The sequence below is a fragment of the Siniperca chuatsi genome, linkage group LG20, assembly GCF_020085105.1.
Source record: "Siniperca chuatsi isolate FFG_IHB_CAS linkage group LG20, ASM2008510v1, whole genome shotgun sequence".
NCBI classification, from domain to species: domain Eukaryota; kingdom Metazoa; phylum Chordata; class Actinopteri; order Centrarchiformes; family Sinipercidae; genus Siniperca; species Siniperca chuatsi.
Window position 1 is genome coordinate 20,869,770 of NC_058061.1, and position 21,538 is coordinate 20,891,307.

General features: G+C 40.4%; 1 protein-coding gene across 1 annotated transcript; it reads right to left on the reverse strand.

Moving 5' to 3' along the window:
- Nucleotides 1-1,031: 1,031 nt before the first annotated feature.
- gsg1l2b (gsg1-like 2b) lies at nucleotides 1,032-19,032 on the reverse strand. Its single transcript, XM_044179529.1, has 5 exons — nucleotides 18,550-19,032; nucleotides 17,469-17,516; nucleotides 13,985-14,137; nucleotides 3,156-3,267; nucleotides 1,032-1,959 (listed from the first exon to the last, which is right to left on the reverse strand). The coding sequence occupies exons 1-5, from the start codon at nucleotides 18,848-18,850 to the stop codon at nucleotides 1,659-1,661; spliced, it is 915 nt and encodes a 304-aa protein (XP_044035464.1). The 5' UTR covers nucleotides 18,851-19,032; the 3' UTR covers nucleotides 1,032-1,658.
- Between the last annotated feature and the right edge of the window lie 2,506 nt (nucleotides 19,033-21,538).

Consider the following 21,538-nt stretch of genomic DNA (forward strand, 5'->3'; position numbering starts at 1 on the left):
TAAATTCAGTCAATTTGGATTTTGAACTATGGTAGGTTATCAATATGTTATCAACTACTTAGCAACTCTATCTGTGCATTACTGTTGTAACCTAGCTAGCTAACATGTTGCTAGTTAGCTAACTGCTGTTGTAAAATGAGTAAAAACATGGCGAAGTAATTTGATTCTATTAATTAAATATGACATCTGTGACCACTTTCTTTCAACCACACCAAGAGCTAAAAAAACAGGCAGGTTATTGCCCTGTTCTATTTCTTCCTGTGTCCACTACAGGACATGTGTGTCCACTACAGGACATGACATATTGTCTACGTTTCAAAATGTAAGTTGGTGTCATTGATCATTATCCTGGAGGACATTTTCTACACCTGATTTCCACCAAAATTTAAAGTTACACGTAGTAACAAGTTGCTAAAATGCCTGCATCCCCAAAATATATAGGACACAACCTCAGTGTCCTTAATGATGTCCTTAGCTATGTCCCTGATTTTCACTAAAGAAGAAACGTCCTTTTAGGCAGGGTCGTTATGCAAGCCAAAATTCTGGTGTGGCACAATTAGAGAAGGGGGCACGGGGGTCCTTCCCCAGATCTATGACATAATTAGAAGAATACATTTGGCTCATAATATAAAATGATCATAACTACATATTATAAAAAATAATAGTAATAAAACAAAATAAAAAAATCCAAATATCAAAAAGCTTGAATTGGCATGATGTGTCTGTTTTTAGGCATAGGCAAGAAAGCCAAAATGGGAAATGTATTTTCAACTTTCAACTGCACTAATCAATATTTATATATTAGCAAAAGCTTAAAGGTCCAGTGTGTGACTTTTAGGAGGAGCTATTGGCAGAAATGGAATATGATATTTTATAAGTATGTTTTCATTAGTGTATAATCACCTGAAAATAAGATTTTTTTTCATTACCTTAGAATAAGCCGTTTATATCTACAGAGGTCCCCTTCCACGGAGGTTGCCATGTTACACTGCCATGTTTCTACAGTAGCCCAGAACGGACAAACCAAACACTGGCTCTAGACAGGGCTGTTCGTGTTTTTCGTGAGTTTCGTGGCCACCTTAATTTCTCCTACACGCTTGGAAGGGGAGGGTGAGGCGAGCGGTATTAAAATGGTTGCAAACTGCAATTTCACCTCTATATGCCACTGAATCGTACACACCGGACCTTTAATTGACTATGTGTAATGTGAAAAGTGTTGCTGGTAGTACCAAACCCACAGAGAATTACAACCCGACTCAGTAGTTCGGTTTTAGGGTCAGTAACTTTATGGTTTGGTTCAGTCTCACTCCTCTCATCGACCCTGTTTCCAGCAGCAGGTTTCCACCAGCTGTTTCCAGAAAGACCAAAAGAATGAATGAATGAATATTGGACTTAGATTTATCAGGTGGCCAGAAACACGACTCCAAATTACTGGTAATGTTGCTCCGTATCTGCTAGATGTTGAAACTGCTTGCTAACCTGTTAGCCACTTTACCTTTATAGTATGTCATATATGTGTGCTATTCAGCTTGTAGCGGAGTAACAAATCACCACAGCTCTCAACCATGGTCTCATTTTGTTTACAGTAATTATATTATTGTATCACAGTGAACATGACGATGACCTGCTGATGTTTGAAAATGCTACACGCTACTCCTCTAGCAGTACTCCTCTCCCTGTGGGTCGGGCAGGTCGTTGAGGTCCAGGAAGATGGAGGTGTTGGAGAGTTTGCGACCATTGGACGACAGATCCAGCAGCTCCTCCGCAGTGCTCGGCACTGAGCTGATGTACATGTCCCACACCTGCTCTGGAGAGTCCAGCTCCAGCAGCTTCTGCTTGATCTTCAGGTTCTTCTCAATGTTCCTGCGCTTGTGCTTGAACTCCAGAATGGTTTTGGTGTAGCGGTTGATGGTGGTGACTGAGGACGCCATGCAGGCTGTGAAGGAGCTCCACGCCAAACTAAAGGAAGAGACACGAACAGTTCTTCATTCAAACTAGGACATTATTCATTCAGATGTATCAGCTGATAATGTAAAAAATATATCCTGGATAATGTTTTAATTCCTAAAGAGGAAATAAATCTCCCTCCAAATGGGCTGAAAATATGGACAAGATGATATTAAAAACTGGACTAGAGGCCAGAGAGGATTAAAAACAAGAAAAAAGGATGATTTTTTAAAACTTTAAATTGTCGTGGAAGTTATTTTATGACCTTGACACCAACACCCTTGTTTTCTTGAAATCACTTAATAATTACTTAATGAAAACAGGTTGTCTTATTATTTCATTATCTTGACAAAACAATCACTCCATTTCAGCTTAACAAGCTATCAAGACCATTTTTGACGTGTGACAGGGAAACAAAGCTTGTTATGATCAAAAGACAAACAAACCTAAAAAAAAAAAAATTATTACATGCCTGTTTTTGACGACCTTCCATATTAAACTTGTTAAAGTTGTTCATTAAAATACAGCATATAAGATGTGTGCACTGGCCGTTTTTCATTGTTTTTTCATTAATGCTCCAGGATACAATGATATTTTAGATAAAGTGTGCTTCCAACTTTGTGTCAACACTTTGTGTTTGGTCCTTTCCTGTTTCAACATAACAATGCCCCTGTGCACAAAGCCTGACCTGATTGACCTGCACAGAACACTGACCTCAACCCCAACATCTTTGGGATGAGCTGGAGCTAAATAGGATCCCTGCAGCCTGGTTCCAAAGTCTGGTGGAAAGCCTTCCCAGAGGAGTGGAGGGTGTTAAAGCAGCGGATTAATGCCCATGGTGTTGGAATAAGATTCAACAACCACATATGATTAGAATGTTTAGGTGTCCACATACTTTTGGCCATGTAGTGTATGTGTAGGTTGATATACTGTAGCTTAATATTATTATTTGAACTATTGTTTTCTTAGTCTTCTACGATGTTAAACTGATCATACTTGGGTTTTGGAATGTTGGTTGGACAGTTGAAGATGTCAGCTGGGGTTTGTGATTGTGATGGCATTTTCTGCTACAACAATATTTTTTTCTGATCTGATCTGTTCGGAAAAGCAAAGTTTAGGGGGGGAAAAAAAGTATTCTTTCATCCACTGGTACCACAGAGTCTTCCTGTCCGTATTTGCAGGTTGTCAAATGCTGTATGTGAACTCACATGTACGACCAGCTGTAGTCCCATGTCTGAGGTTTCCAGTCCTCTGGGCCCAGACTGACAGTCAGCTGGAAGGCTGTGGTGAACATCATGTGGGCCACCATACCCAACAGACCTGCCAGACAAGAGATGAGAGAGAAAATCACATGCTACCGAGACCACCCACTGCACTTCTCTTCAGTCACCACTTGGAGGCAGTGTTATACAGCACAGCAAACCCACCTTCTGTAAGTGTCCTGTAAGAAATGAACAAACTAATCAACAGAATTTAATCAGACACTTTTCCTCCCATATACGAGAGCCAAGCCCCTATTTTATTTTCTGTCAGGTGTTCAAATAAGTTTCTCTCTTTTGTGTGACCTTTGTTCGAAAAGCAACTAAGTACTGTACTTTTTTTTGAGGTACTTGTACAGATTTACATTTCTACTCCACTACATTTCAGAGGAAGGTTTTTTCTCCTACATTCCTTTCACAGCTTTAGTTGCTTCACAGATTAAGATTTTACATAAAAAAAATAAAATATGACAAGCTTATAAACCTTTTTTCCAACCTTCTGTAGCTTGTGACGCCTTACAGAAATGCAGTAGGGGCTCCTGGGCACATTCGAGATGTCTACGAGTTGTTAGCAGGGTAATTTCCCCTCTAAGCTCCTCAGATGGTTTCATTTAAATAACTGTTCAAGGTTATTTATGTTGATATGTTTTCTTAAGTAAAGAATCTGAGTGCTTGTTCCACCAGTGCTTATTGCAAGCTAATGTGAGTCACGTTCAATATGCAGCTGATTCTGAAGCTTGTAAGTGAGTCATACTTGGTGCTGGTATTTTTGGGTTATCAATAAAACAGAAAGACCAGTCCACCTTTTATATGGGGGAAAATGGCATAACAGTGAGTCTACATCTTGGAATTAAGACTGCACAAGAAGGTTATTGCAGCAGAAATGATGTCACTGGCTGAGTCAGACTGGGTGCAGCCAAACAACCACAGAGTTTTGTGTTTCTTTGGATGTTGAGGACATTGTTATAAAATCAGGATAAATAAACCTTGCAGTAAATTTCAGTCAGTACACAACAATGTAGATAAATTATTTACTTATGCATGAATCACAGGCCGCTGACTTACAAATAAGATCAACTGGTGCAATAGACGATACTGAGGGATAAATATGGTAATCATCCGATCTCTGAGAGTTTTTGTTTGTGAGATAAAAAGAGAAAAAGCATCAAAGAGAGAGAGACTGTTTCATAAGCCCCATTCCCCATACAGTGTAGTTGCTGTTGCAAGCTTTCTGTTCTCAAATGGTGCATATGCAGTTTATACTGAGAACAGGGGCTAATTTATCACTCATATTCATGTACCAATGCTTGTTATCATGAAGAGGTAGACAAAAGCAGACTTCTCATTTCTAGATTTTATCAGATGTAGTTAGCAAGCGTTGGACAATTAGCTCCAACTCCCTGAGTTGGCTAAAAACTTTTTGATTTTAAAATTTTTTCCAGCTGACTTGTTTTGAAACCAGAACCATGTAAACATCTCTTAAATGTGCACATGATGGCTGCATAATGCTAAGGGGCTAATGCTAAAGCTACATGTCAAACTTCCCCAAATCCATTAAAGAACATGCCGCTAATGTTAGCCTAAACTCCGATATAGTAGCATCTTGGTTTCCACGAAGGTACTTTTTCTTAGGTAACCTGTAATGTATTTAGCTAATGTTGTGGTCATGGGCGTTGGAATTATAGATTCCTACTGTAAATTATATAGTAAGCTAGTTAGCTGAACATGCTAACGTTTGCAGCTTATGTTAGAGCAGATAAAACACAGTTTAATCTGTTTAATCACTCCGTTTTTGGCTTTGGAACGGCTAAAAAAATACACCACCTTTCAAACGCTTTATATACGGAGTACCATTGTTACTACAGCCCTACATACACTGTTTTTGCATGTGGAGAAATCCAAGTTTGACAGAAATGACGGTACAGATTAGGTTCTGTCTGTGCATTTTTATCTTCCACTCCACTTTATCCATTTCTCAAGTACACTTCTCCTTTTCCAGCTCTTCTCTGATTTTCTCTGCTCCCATTCATCTTTTTCCTTTTGTTTTTCTCAGTCATGTGCCAGATTTGGTCAGTTGAAGCACAGGCTCTGTCTCTCCTCACACTGGACTTATAAAAAGCAGGAATAAAAACCAGCATGTGTAGCCTACCAATCCGATTACCACATAAACCCCCCCCAAATCCCTGGACTGAACAAGAGCGCACCAGATTCAGCACCTAACACCTAAATTCCCATCTCATCCCGGTCATGTTTATTCCTAAAGATATCCCTGTCCAACATTATCATAATGTTATGCAGATCAGAGGCAGCTTTGTGTCAGGATGAGTGGAACAAATCTGAGATCTGAGTCTTGGCACGTTCTGTCATGAGGAAATTAGGCATGTTCTGCTCACACAAGGTCAGATTATTCCCTATGCAATCAATAAGTGTCAATGCAGGTTGTTTATTTTTAGTGCCAAAGCAGACACATAGCATCATTACGTTCCGTACACTGTTCAGCTGTATTACAGAGAGAAAGTAGTTTAGTGTCATCTGCAAACATTGTCATGCCTGCCAACGTCCACTAGAGGGCAGAAAGGTTAACAATGAATGAAAGAACGAATAAGATGTTTTTCATGGAATTATGATCTACGCATAAACACCACAAAAGTCCCTGTGCATCTTGTTCCTTGTTCTTTTTTTCTGTTTATGAAGACATGTTGTGCACAAGCCTCAATGAAAGTTTTACAATATATGTTATGTCTTCATTATTGTGATGTTTAGAATCACGTTTTATTTTGTTCCATTGTATTGTATTGATCTGATAAAAAATAGGCCTAAAACAAATCTGATTAACAGGATAATAAAGCTGAAAAAAAAACTAATTTCTGCTACACTAAATAACTTATATTTTCCTGTCAATTACTGGATAATTTTACCTCAACAAAGAAAAAAAATCCCTGAACTGGTCACAACCACAGGCGACTAGTAACAAGGCATCAAAATAGACGTTTTTAAAGGCCCCATACACTGTGACATAACAGCGATCTTGCAGTCATGTCACACTGTGCAACATGGGTTTAATAAAATCTTGATCATAATCAGTGTCAGACTGTACCATATCAATTTTTAGACATGTCAGGTTGTGCGATGAATGCCTGATTAATTGTAACACTACAGTGTAAACAGAAAAAAAAAGCACGTATGCTGGCACTGTTTGTTTTTTACTTTATAGGAGCTGTATGCGACATTCCCTGCCACTAGATGTCACACTAGAGCACCAGCATCTCAGACCAAAACAAATGGGCGCTAGGTCCCACCAGATACCTCGCAGATCATTGTAGAACACACTTCATTCAAACTGGACAGAAACAAAATAAAACTCTTTGTTAGTCTTTCCACTGTTCCAACAATCATCAACTCTGGTTTGGTCAAAATAAATCCTTAATTCACCGCATTAGATGTGAAGAGGCAGCCGCGAGACGGGCTGCAATGGCTGCAAAGGAATCCTTGGGGACAAGTGCACCTGTCAAAGTACGTCCACTAAAAGTGCTTGTTTTTGCCGCTGACAGGCTCAGATTGTTATTCTAAGTGTCTGATGACATTATGGAAAGGAAACCTACAGAGACAGACCTTTTTGTTAAAGAGTAAGATCCTTTTTGTTTAACCAGAAACAGCTGTTATATCTCTCTCTAGCTTGCAACCAGACTCTATTGATAAAAACAATCATTTTACCTTGCTGATCATCTTAAAACACACTTCATTCAAACTGGACAGAAACAAAATAAAACTCACCAAAACCGTCTTTCTTAGTCTTTCCACTGTTCCAACAATCACCAACTCCGGTTTGGTGGAAATAAATCCTTTATTCAGCTCATTAGATGAGAAAAGAACCAGCGTTATATCGCTCACATGCAAAAACTTTGTTTACATCTCCAAAAGAGTTTGGTTATGCTCTAATTTATTCATTTCTCCCTCATACTCCTCCTGATCCAATAATGTGGGTGAGGGAGGTGTGTGTGGAGGCCAACAGTCCTATACAGCTCTATGTTTGTACAGCTCCTTATCGTGCTGTATTTGCTAAGCCATGCCCCCATTTTAAGCAATCCAATCACACTGGGAGGATTTGATTTAAATCCCTCTTGTAATTATGCCCCGCCCACATATTTGTTTCAACTCAGAAATACAACACGTTAAGGTTGAAGAAAAAATGGCGCTTACAGTGTCACTTTTGCCTGTGTATTCTGCATCAATTCATGTTGTACAGGCGGTCTTTGTCACCAAAGTCCAAAATCAGCTGTCGCTGTACGTGTCGCACTGCGATCTAGTATCAGCATTTTGGGTTGATAACCAAAGATTACATCACATTTCTCTCTCGACTGTCACCTTTGGTCAGGGACAGCCAAAAATCGGTCTGTGTATAGGATCTTTAAGGGAACACAATCCAAAACGGTTGGGAACCACTGCTCTATTCCATTTCCATTTGGCATATCATAGTTCACTGTCATTCATTGTTACTAAAGTGCAAAACATGCAAATACAATACATCTTGGGTGGCTTTAAAACAAGCTTTTTTTTGTAAAATGAATCACCCACGCTCGAAGTTAATTCTCAACAACGAAAGAGTGATCTCTCTGTCTTTCTTCCACACTTTCCTTTTTTCTGTCATACACTCACACACTACATCTACACTCTCATCATACCCCAGGTGATTGACAGCTATAATAAAGGTTCATCTGGTTCCTTCTATTGTTCTCCTGGATCTCATTACCACTCTCAATCTCTTCACCCCATTAAAAACAGAAACAACTTTTAAATGCCTTCCTCAAATCAAACATTTTACAAGAACACTAAACCGTTTGAGAAGCTTGGGAAGCAGTTAAAAAGCCAGCCGGCTGGCACAGATACTAAAAAAGTCAAAATGACTTTTTTTTTTTTCTTCACATGGATAAAAACTACACTCTTAACAGGGTTCACCTCCCTGTTTACGCAAGCGGCTCACTTCTCCAGGCAGTGAGTCACGTCTAAATAAAACATAACACATGCAGACGGGGTTGACAGGCTCAGTTACTGTTCGACCGAACGTTCGAACGGGCACAATGCCAGGGCAAGGCCGTGAAAACATAACTCACCCAAGCTTGAGTTGGAGAGGCTTCAGCAGCAGGAGAGCATGCTGGGTTCAACTCCTGTCAGCTAAAAATGAAAAGAGGAGGACGCCACGACGGGATGACCGAAAGATGGTCAACAATTCCTTTCTGTTGTGATATACTGATGCTGAAGATGGAGTCAAACACATGAACCTATCTGCACTGCCCCTGCCACATGTTAAATGCACCTGAACCCAAATATTTGTTGGCACTTTTTCTTGCGTTGGGATGAGGAGTAGATTTTTTTTGATTAAGGGAATTTGTACTAGGTTGCTAAGGACCTTGTAAGATTTCCAGAAATTGTCACCACCATGACACCTTGCTGCCTGTTCCTGTTTTGGATACCAAAAAATATTTGGGCTTCTGTACATTAGCTCAGTCTAGTCTTGGAGATGAATTAGCCTTCTTGAAAAACGTTATATTAAAGCTCCACTAATCAATATTTTCCACACATTGATAATGGATCAAATGACTGTGTATTGTGAAAAAGGTCGCCCATTGTGACAAACCCAAAGAGAATTATCTCCCGACTCTGTAGTTTCAAATCTATGGAGTGTCTTTCAGTTCACTGTTTATTTACTGTGTGGGTTCACTCTCACCGCTCTCATTAAGCAGCAGGAAGCTGCTCATACACTACCTGCCCAGCAAGAAAAAAGAGGACCGACAAAGCAAGCTGCTAGCTGGTGAGTAGTTACCAAGGAATGAGTACAAAACTAATTATGAACACATTTTTAATTAAGGAACATGTAAGTGTTCTGAACAACAAAGGCAATGATAACTTACTTGAAAACAGATGGATATATTCTAATGAGCCATTGTCTAATATGCATACTGAACAATCAGCTCATGAATCGTTCCTGATTAGCTCTGAAGAAGCTGCTGAATGACACACGGTAAATGGACTGCACTTACATGTAACGCGTTTGTGCAACAACACTTTACAGCGTCTCACATTCATCCACGCACACACACACACACACACACACACACACACACACACACACACACACACACACACACACACACACACATACTCACATCTCATCTGCCCTTGCCAAAGGACGCGTCGACATCAGACAACACATTTATATGGTGTTATTGATGGAAAAAAGGCTTTTCATGTTCTTAACTTGTCATAAATTAGAAGATATGTATTACAATAATGTAACAAACTGCGTGTTTACTAATTAGCTGGCAAGCATCTAGTGCAGCAGTGAACTGTACAACAAGAACAGATGAATGTCCCATGACACTAATGAGGCACCAAGCAAGTACATGCACATTCTGAAGGATATTTAACCAGTAAAGCTTGTTCATTGCTTCATATGCCAACAGGATCAAAGGGGACTTAGCTGACTATAGTTCTAAAATCAAAGCATTAGTCAGACTCGGAGAATCCTATATCCTATATGCAGCCTCAGGCTCAGCTCTAGATAGTTCCAGGAATATGAAAGTGACTTAGGTCTTTAAATTTGGACTTCACTCTCTTTACCTAAACCCAATACAGATATAAAGGTAAATTCTATTATTTGTCAACCTTGGTCTTATTCCCATATGTCTGTCCATTGCTACCTTTGGTCACAATAACATGTAATAACAATTCAACAGAAAACATCTGAAACACTTGTCTTTTAGTCTGTCCGAGAGCAAACACAAAGTAGTCCCCTGGAAAGTAACGCAGCTACTGTAGCGAACGGCGTGGCTTTACAGATCCACTTTCTGGTCAACCCGTCGGCTGACTTAGCCACCATATTTGTGCGTGCACGTTGGTTTGTAAGTGTGAGTCTGTGGCTTGCTTTCAAATTGAGCTTTTGTGCAAAGACAAGTGTTTGAGGTGATTTCTGTTAAAGGTTCCCCGTGGCGTTTTAGACCTCTAGTAGCTCTATGGAGCCGAGTGTTTCCCCGTTCTGTTGATCTCGTGCACGCACACAAGAACGCCGATGGTGTCACACTATTCCACTGATCAACAGGTAGCGGTAACACGCCAAGATATGCCGCCATGCGCCAGCAAAGAGAGGGCGGAAGAAGACTGCAAGCTAGTAAACACAGATGTAAACAATGCTGGATTTAAAATACTTTGGTTTATGAAGAAGGAAACGCACTCGACACATTTGTTAGACCTCAAGGATACACACAAGGCATTTTGGTGAGCAACACTAAATGTAAACATAACTTTTGTTTGTTTACAAGAAAACTCCATAGGGCCCCTTTAAATTCTTATTTAAACAAGTTTTTTGGAAAGCTGTAGGAGGCTCGTGCTCCTTGCCCCACTCAAAGTTGTTCTTACCAGAGTCTGTTTTTCTCAAATCTGTACAACAGGGGTTCTGAGTAAAATAGTATCAGTCACAATGGACAAATGGTCCTTTAAAAGTAGTTCTACATTTTGGGAAATGTGCTTATTTGATTTCTTTCCGAGAGTGAGATGAGAAGATCGATACCACTCTCCTGTCTGTGAGTAAAGTAGGCTACAGAGCTAATCGCCTATCTTAGCATAAAGACTGGAAGCAGGGGGAAACAGCGAGTGTGTGTGTGTTCTGTCCAAAGTTCAAAAATACACCTACCAACACAGTGAGGCTGAAAGGTTTTGCACACTCGTACAGAAACATGTGGTCACCGATCGTATCTGGAAACTTTCGCTATAGCCAGACAAGCTGCAGAGAAGTGCAGGGCAGATGGATAAACTGTTCATCCAGAACTCCCCCTGAAGCCACAAATGTCTGTCTGTGAAAGGAATAAACGGACGAGATACAAGGTCCTAATTAGTGAGCGTTAGAGGTGTTGGTAGGCGTATTTTGGAGATGGCCAGCCTAGTTGTTTCTCTCAGCTTTGAGTCTTTATGTGAAGACAACCCAGCCACAGCTCTTTACTTAACACACAGACATGAGAGTGGTATCGATCTGCTCATCTCATTCATGAAAAGAAAGCTAATAAGCACATTTCCTGAAATGTTGAACTATTTTGAGGTTAGCAGTTAACTCATAAAAAAAAACAAGAACCTGGAAGCTTTTACTGAATAGAGGGATGAGGCCTGGTTTTCTTATCCTTATTTTAAGCTAACATAAGGTTAAGTGACTGTCCTGATCCTAAATTAAGCTAACTTATGTCAGGTAAAGATCATCATCAATCTTTGACATGAGATTAGAGCTACATTTGTATTGGTTATCTAAACTATCATTTCCCTGGTGCTTTTATTTTTTTAGTTGTACACAGCTGTAAGATTGGTTTATCAGACTGTAATTGCTACACTGCAACTCTGCACAGACCCCGCTGATACACGACATGTACTGTATATGTTTTATTTTTTATGTGCGACTTAAAATGTAACTTAGCAAAATGTGAATACTTCACCATCAATGTAATTAACAGAATGCCAGAAATGTACTTTATCTTTTAACCGTAGTGTTTGTTGTAATTACATCTTTGTTATTAATTAAGTCTTAAACTAAACTACATCATGGCAACCATTTTACATGTAGTAAGAAAAAAGAATACACTTAGAAACTAATTACATCTTAACTATTATATTATAGATATGAATGTTGTAATTTACCAACATGATAATACAACAGATTAAACTGTTCATCTAACAAACGCATGGTGTGTAAACATTGTTAGGTTGTTCTGTATTACAATACCATAAATATCAGAAATTCATAATAAATCAAAAAATAGTTTCAAAACTACAGACTTTTGACAAAACTGAAATTATTTCACATTGTATGGCTACAGCTCAGTCTCTCAAAATAGCGTTACATTGACCACAAACCACCTGTAATGCAAGTTTAGCTTTTCCTAACACTTTAGACACAAAAAGCAAAAGGCACTGGTGATGGACTCTCAGTTTTCTGAGATGGGGTTCAACTCCCGGCGGTGTCCTGCTTCATTTTTGCGGCTAATCCTACAGTTACATGAAACTCATACACCAATTGCTGCAGAAATAGGGCTTTACTTCCTGTTTGGCAGCAACACCATGTCTTTCAGAACTAAATATCTTGGGAAGCCTCACTACATAGTCAAAATGTCACGCACGCGCCCCGAACGTCCACGTCTCGAACGGGCACTGCACTGGTTCATACTAATTACAGTTATTCTAGTGCAATAAGTGCACCTGTTCTAGGGCAAAATTACATTATATTTATTTATTTGACTTATTATTCACTTCACATTATTCATTATTCATTTGATTATTTTAGAACATGTGTTGTTGGCTGTGGTTGGTTGTGTTGCCTTTCAATGCACTGATCAGGAGTAGCGCTCCTAATTTTGATGGATTCTGTACAATGACTATAAAGGCTTTCTATTCTATTCTCCTCCTCTGCATTTTAATAACACTTGTGCATAAGAATGCACTTTTATTGTTGCACCCGTTAAAACTGGCTCCATACCTGATTGCTCTACTCTGTCTGGTTGTCATGAGATTCCCTCATCACTTTCCAGCCCGACACTGACTCCATGCATCCGAGAATTCAGGCTATTCTAGAGTGTGAGCGTTTCTAATAAAATAGACACTGTGCATATGTTCATCATCAAAGAACATGTTTAAAGTGTGGACCCAGGGTGTACAGGGGGTACAATTCTTCAGCCTATGGCTCTTTTAGACATTTCCTGAACCTGACCTGTCACGTCACTACAATGCTGCGAGTCATTTCTGTTGAGCCGAGTATCTTTCGCTGCTGATTCACTACCCAGAGTGTGGTGGTCGGGATCATTTTCACAGAGTGGATTAGAGAGAAGGTCATTTTTAATTCCTCCGCCGGGAGAGGGAGGCAGACTGCAAACTGGCTGGAAATCTTCTCAGGGGCTGAGGCTGCAAATGGCCTGGATATATGATTGGCCAAATGCCAACATGGAAAAATAAACTAAAGACTCAATTGTTTAGATTAATTTTTTGCTAAGAAATCAGTATATATCCTTACTGTTAGTGTGACTTGTGTCAAAATTGTACATTTCTTTTTTTTTTACTTAGAATAAATGTCAATTTTATATATTTTCCTGGAGTGACAGTACCCCCTACATTTTTGGTCTCTTCAGTGGGAGTGGATTTTTGGTTCCAACTGACAGTTAATGCTAATTTGCTAAATAAATAAACTGTTACATTATCACTTAAATCACATAGCTGCAATTTAGCATAATCTTAATACCTATGGGTCCTCCCAAGTGTTGAATGTTGTAATGACAACTTCAGTCACTAACAGTTGATAGCCAATGTGGGCGGGTTGAAAAAGGTGAACAAACCCTCTTGTATCAGAATTCTTCCTATACGGGGCTATGACATTCGCCAGTTAGTAGCACACCACGGAGGCTGACGAAGAAGAAGTTGGCTCTCAAATGTCCGTCGACTGCTGCCAAAGAAAAGGCCCCCCCGGAGGTCTGAAGCCACTGTTCCCACAAACATCCAAAAACGGTTTTATCCTCTTGAAAAATGGAAAAACATTAAGAATAGCTGCACAATAGGTGGATCATTAAAGTTGATATTTCCTCACACAAAAAGTGAGAAGAATTTAAATTTCAGTTTGACATAAATAAGAACAGAGCAGATATTTAGAGATGAGGCTGATTATCTGCAACCATCCCATGTCGCCATTTTGATTTGATTTATTTAACTGTGCTCCATTTGGTGGCAAAGACAGCAAATATCATGACGCTACTCACCTGAGAGCACAGTGAATATGGCAGCGAAGGCGTTGAGCTTCAGGCCGTCGATGACATTGCCAACGTGACACACCTCTAAGGACATGAGGATGCCTCCGGTGGCCAGCAGGAGGATGTACAGGCACTCCGCAACAATGCACAGCCACAGCACTCCTATGGAGAGGATTGGTTATGACAAAGGAATAGCAAAGAGGCAGAAAAAAGACATCCATGTTGCGGGGGTGGGGGTGAACACGGTTGCGTGAATGATGGAGGGGCTGTAGTGATAGGAAGTGAGAGTATAGAGAGATGGGGGTGGGTGAGGAATTGAGAAAGAATATGGGTAAGCAAGGGCGAAGGGAGGGGATAGGGATGGGTAAAACAAGGAGAATGAGTGGGGAAAGGTGGACCATTGACCCCTCCACCCATACCATTAACCTTCACAGTCTGAAAAAAGATATATGATCTACCAAGAGACGTACAACATCCTGAGCTCAGGTGTGCGTGGTAAGACAAAATATCAACGGATTTAAAAACCTGTAAATGTAAGCTGTGGTGTAATTGTATATCACCCAAGGGCAGGTAGTTATTGTGTGGTTAATTAATCACAAAGTGGAATAAAGTAATATGCCTGTTACCCAAAATATCCCTGTATGAATTATGAATAGAGTTACATCCTTCTTACATCCGTCTTTTTATACCTGCTCTAAATTGAATTCCACACTTCAGCAAAAGATTTCTTTAATTTATTGTGTATTAGGAGGGTGTAGAGGAGCAAGCAAAATGTTATAAGAGGACATTTAAAGTATTAAAAGTGGCTGCAATTAAGTGCATTTCCTCTCATTTTGTTTTTATATTCGTAACATTTTAATCATATGATACCAGCATGCAGATGACATTGCAGCAAAAGAGAGTGATGCTCCCAAGTGAATGTAAAGCGAACGCGGGTCGTGTAATAACTGAACACCGTACTTTCTAAACGCGCCGATCTCTTTATATCAGCATCAATGTCTGGTTTGCTTTGAGGAGAGGCAAACATCCCAGATTATTTCAGCAATTTACATGGGTCTGGTGTTGTGCTCGTTGACGGTTGTTTCCATAGTTGGAAAGAGAACCAAGCCAATCAGAGGTTTGTAGGCGGGGTTAAAGAGTAAAGATGTTATTTAGAGTTATTCTATTTTTTTTTTTGTCAACAAAAAGACCAAAACCAACAATGTGTTAGTCCGTCTCTCAGTACTGTTACAATACGTTACTCAGTCAGGAAGAAATAGTGCATTTGTTGGGGACTACTTTCAGGGGCGGATTCATCCACATCTGGTAATGAGTATTTACGGCAGCAGGATTGTGTATGCGGCATTGACATATAAAAAGAACATATCACCCAGCACAATGGTGTGGCTTATTAGTGTTTTTAGTCTTGCTAGCGGTGTGATTGGATGATAATGTTCTTTGTTTGGTCTGTTGGCAGGTCGCTTGCTCGCTCCACCACTTTGGTCCAGACTGAAATATCTCAACAATTAGATTAGAAATTAGAAATTGGATTGCCGTGAAATTTTGTACAGACATTCATGTCCCCAGAGGAAGAATCCTAAAGTCTTTGGTGAACTCCTGACTTTCCTTTCGCGCCACCATGAGCTTTGACATTTGTGGTTCAGAGTGTGATGTCTCAACAACTATTGGATGGGTTACCAAGCAATTTGGTGCAGACATTTATGGTCTTTATGAACTTTCAAAATGATTTAACTTTTCATCTAGCAACATCATCAGGTCAAGATTGCAGTTTGTCTAATACCTTGTTTTATATCTAAATATCTTCATTTATGACATTCCCATCAGCCTCTACTGTGCTTTGTAATTTCCTGCTATTTTGCATGTTTGCAAATGTCAACATGCTAACACACTAAACTGAAATATAAAATTTACTACAAATACATAAACAACAAGAAACATTCATTTCTCATGGACTGTATTGTGAGGCAAACAAAAAAGTATATATCGTATATATCTTTAAAGACTAATTCTAGAGCAGAAGCACATGACCTGAACAGTTTCTGTAGGCAGCAAAGCATTAGCTTTTTTTGCTAAATGTTGTGTGTGAATTTTTTTTTTATGACACCACCCTCTGGACAATTATTACATTCAGTTTACAGCCACAGCTAAAGATCAAAAACACATTTTGGACCTCACAGACTGTTAGCGTGGCTGTAGACTCTCAGTCTTGTTAATAACAACAATGGAGCTCTATGGCACAGAGGAACACAGGGGATGATTGTTAGTAGGACACATCCATTGCTGTTTTTTTTTCATTGGGTTTATTGTTGACAATAAGAAAAAAATATACAATATAACCTAGCTGTATCCTTTAAGGATGGGGACATCCTCTTCCTGTGCCAGAGCCAGAAATATGCGGACAGAAACGTTGTCCAGAAAATGGCGACAAGTGTGGATGAGCTCGACGCAGCTACTATGTAGCTTGTTGTAGGTTGACTTACAGAAATAACACCTTTTAAGTTATTACAATACTTTGAGCAACAACATTGCAACATTCGGGCAAAATAACAAAGCCTCCCCAAACAGAACACGGCTAACGTGAACAATGTCAGACTGAACAACTGAAACAAAATGACAACTCAGTCTGGTTATCAGGCTAAGCATTGAAACCACAGGTGAAAAGCAGGTTTCAGCACAGGAGGAGGGCTGAGGGAACTGATTGGACGGCATGCGACTGTATGGAAGTGATTGATTTGTTGGAATACCACTTTACTTATTATCTAACTGTGCAACTGAGCAGTTAATTCACAGCTCTGTGGGGTCACCCCACCAACAGCCAGTGATTTTGCCAAAACACTGTAATTAGGATGATTTCCCTTGGTATTATGTTGTTCATTTGATTACATTAGACATGATTCACACTTTCATTACAAGTAACCAGCAGTAAGCCTACTGATGTGGCTTCAAATGTAATGTAAGCTTAACGATTACAAAAAAAAGGGGGGGGGGAAACATGTGGCTCTTGGAGGCCGACAGATGTTCTAACAACTGTCTGATTGGTTCAGGCATTGCCAGCATTTCATCACAGTGAGAGAAGATCTTAAATTCCTTTTCCAAAATGTCCACTTCAGTCAAATTGGTCGCCACAGCGCTAAGCAGCTTACTTAGAGCGATCAGAAAACAGCCCTTCCGTTGAGAGAGCTGAAGCTGTCAGGCCTCAAAAAAAAGGTTAGTGTTTTCCTCCGATGAGCAACTTCTTTGCCTCTCGTGACTCTTAAACCCACGTGAGCAGCACAGTAAACTTTTTTATTAGACTGGATGATTTTACAAACATCTTTACATTTAATATCGGCAAAAATGAGCTATTATTCATTTATGTCCCCTTTGCACCAGTGAGATGGCATTGCATCGCCACAGGCTACTGAATTAGTGATGGACTAGGGTGTATGAATTGTATGCTTGTAAGTGATAATATTATTATATGCAGCAATATTTTTTAAACGTATATGCTTACCTCTTTCATTTGAAGGTGCAACATAAAGGAAACTCCTGCATTTTTCACCTGGAAAAGAGTGTAAATTAGGCATTTCATTGACACTCAGTGACCGTACATTCACCACTGCAACATGTTGATAAGTGAGACAGGAACTTCATCTGTATTCCATCAATTTTACAGACTGAGAGAATCACAGGTAGTCTTTTTCACTTTGTGTGAAGGCAATAAAGCTGTGATGTAAACCACCGTTTGATCCAATCTGTGAAGGGATTTCCTTCCTGTGTTTGTGCCATAACAAGCTCTGCCACTTCCCCCAGCATGTCAAAATCTCCTGCCTCAAATCCAGCTCGTATCAGCGAGCTGGCCAAAAAATTCTGTGGGATTTCACTGCCAACAGAACAAATGCTTGTATGGCGGTCTGGAGACAGACACAGATACTGTAGCCACGTATTCCTAGATCCGCAGTTGGGGGACCATGCTCTCAGCTGGCTTATCTGGAACTGGCCCAGCTGAACAGCTTTCACAGGCAGTGGTGAATGCTGTAGGTAAGAGACTAAAACATCAACTTTGAAGTGGATATAATAAGCCTTTAATCTGGCTTTTTCCACGTTTTTCTGAAACATTAAAAACAGAGCTGCAATGATTAGTAGATTAATCAACTGACAGAAAGTTAATCATCAGCTACTTTGATCCTTTTGAGTCCTTTTTTAAATCAAAATTGCCCAACAATCTCTGGTTTCAGCTTCTGAAATGTGAAAATTTGCATTTTCTCAGTCTTCTGCATTGAACTAAACATCTTTGGGTTTTTGGATTGTTGTTCAGACAAAACAAGCAATTTGACTTGGAAATTGTAATTTTTATTTTACTATTTTCTGGACCTTACATCCTCATCTTGAATGACCACAAAAACCTGCTCCGACCAGGTGTTAAGTTGTGAGATTAACACACATCAGAATGGAAAATTATACTAGAAGCAGGACTTTGCCTTATTTTTATGGGTTACTGGATCGACGCACCTCTCTGTGACGCACCTCTCCGTGCGCACAGCCCGCGCGCCCCGGTCCCAACATCAGCACGGTGCCTTTCTTTAAAAACTTACCGGTCATGTTGATGTTCTGCTCGCAGGAGAACCAGATGCCGGTGTGAAACTTCCTCATCACGTACTTATCCTCCCCGGTCTCCCAGATGTACTGCACCAGCCGCGTGTCGTTGATGTTGGAGCTGTTGAACCTGATGCAGAACGACTGCTTGGTGGTGACCGGGCCGGTGCAGAACGGCTTCACCACTTTCCGCGTCCCCTCGCACCAGTAGCTGGTGGTGAGAGCCGACACGGCCAGAAACAAAGCGAGGAAGTTCAAGGTGAGAGCCAGGGATGCTCTCCGCCGCCGGTCTATCCCCATAACGCCGACCGAAGGAGTGAAGATGTCTAACTTAATCCCTCGCCTTGTATGACACCGGATTCTGGCGATTTCTCCTCCTCAAATCCTCATAATCCGGTTATTCCCGTTAATATATCCGCGGCTAATTATCACGGCGCGTCTGGCCCCTACCGTGTGCCTCTCACATCTGCTCCTCCAGTGCGGCTGACTCTCTCATTTTGTAGGCTGCCCCCATACCCACCTGATACACCCCCTCACACACACACACACACACACACACACACACACACACACACACACACACACACACACGCCTCTTCTCCTCCAGGGATTCTTGATGGAATGAATTTCTTTCCTTAAAAATCATCACATAACACTCCACAAAAAAAAAAAAAAACATTTAACATTATGAAATTGTCTTTAAGTAACTTTTGGCAGTGGTGCTTCTTGGTAAGTCCTGTTGTTTCCAGTGCAGCTGCACTTATTTCGGGCATTTTCTTGCCTCAGTATGTTACCTTAGAATAAAGCAGAATGATGCAGATCACTTGAGTCAAGGCAATTAATGACTCTTATTTTGAAAAGCAGCTGCATTGAAAACAGGTGGCTTCCCACTGGCAGAGTTTTTTCCCCCCAAACAGATTTGTTAATAAAAATGATTTGTTCCACTGGGTATTTTATATATGTAGGTTTAATTTTCCTGACTGTGAGCACTCCACCACACACAAGTGCCTATAAAAAGTATTCAGCCCCCTTTGGACTTTTTAAAGGGCCACTCAAGTATTGCACTTCTATAAAGTTGGTTGACTCAAAAGAGACAGATACATTTTTTACCCTCCAAAAAGTCCCTGCTTGGGCGGATAGTACTTTTCAGAAGTACCAGAACTTTCGGGGTGGGGCTTGCTGCGCTGAAATTTTCTGATTGGTCGAGGGCTGACTGGCGGAGCTGCATGTGTTGCTGGGTCACAGGCCGGCCTTCTCTGGCGCAGCGGCTCAGCTGCCGTGGTGGAAGACAGAAACGGATGACCAGTCGGTTGAAGGTAAATCACATACGGCCCACATGCTGCTTGTTAGATGCTATAACGCTAACTGTTGTCATGCTATTGCTACCCTAGTCAAAAGCTAACACTAGCTACATGCTAATGGCGACCGCTAATGGCGTAGAATCGTGGTGTTCCTTAAGACAAGGGTTGGCTAAATCGATCGTACAAAATGATATCTTGTTAATGTCGTCGCAGAGACCAGAGAGACGGCAGCCCTCGTCCCGTGTCTTCTGCTGAAGCACACAAACCCTGTATTTGGCACATTTATATTTCTGCAGGTAAATAAATAGTTGTAGAACCAAATGCGTGTATAGTGGCTTTTCTTGTATCTGAAAACAAGTATATACTACTACATATGTAAAAAGACACATAACGCTTGTGCTTATGTTACCATAGTCTAATATTTACAATGCTCTGAGGAAATTGTGGTTCTCAATTTCACCATTACACACCGGTAAGCTCAGTATTTAAAACAGGCGACAGTGCATAGGTCAGAATAAGCAAAGGACCTTATGCTGAATTGCAGGTGATGTGTTTAATAAGGTAAAACAATAGAGTTATGCAGCTGTGTGATGGGTGGAACCTAAGGAATGTAATTTGCCTAATCATCACGAGTCTTTAGACTGTGGTGGACACGCACACACCAATGGGCTGAAGGAACTTTTTAGTTTCTTTAAAAGTAGTTCCTGGGGATAAAAGTTCCGGGTACTTTGGGTGGTAATGCGGCTTTAGTCCGCAGTGTGTGTCAGCCTCCAAAAACACTACATTTCCCATAATACAACGTATAACATCTTTTCATTAGAGCCCTCTTGCCTATTCCCTTTGCTTATTCTTTCGACCTGCATGCCCCCAGTTTGTAACACGGGCTTTCTGTAATAAATGTGTAGCCTCCAAGCCCAAACTGAGATGACCCTGATGACATCACTATGACATCATCAGGGTAATCTCTGATCGGACAAAGCTCATCCAGAGCCACGGTGGACATTGTACATATATAAGTCTTTTCACAGACTAAGTAGCACAAACTGACATTTATGTGTGAAATCATTGTTTTCCATCTTTGAATCACAGTAGATTCATAAACTTCCGACTTTAGACTTTATTGTCCCCAAAGGGAAATTCCTTTCCACAGCACTGTACACATCAGACAACAACTTCACACAGTAACAACATACACTGACAGACAACAGTACACACTCTGGCCAGTTCAGCGAGGCCTATTATTTAAGGCAACTATGGCTGCAGAGATTAGGCTTTTGCCAAAGCGAGCCCTTCTGCACCTCAGCGCTCTGTACCTGCGCCCGGAGGGCAGGAGGGTAAGATGGTGATTGAGTGGGTGTGTGATGCCCTGTGCTATTGAGGTTGCAATGCGTGCAATGGCCTCATTAAGCTGTTTTCACACTGATCAACAGAAACAAAATCAACAAATCTCATCAAATGTATCTAAAAAAAATACAAATATAAAGCACAAAATGGTTGATTGCTATTCACACCCTTTATTATGACACACCTGAATCATCACTGGTGCAACCAGTTTTTAGAAACTGCAATTTGAAAGGCACTCCATTATTTCTTTAGGCACTGTTTATTTAACCTGAATCTATTTGAACACGTTAAAATCAAGTAAATTACATAGAAATGACAATGGAAATTAATGTGCAGGAACAGG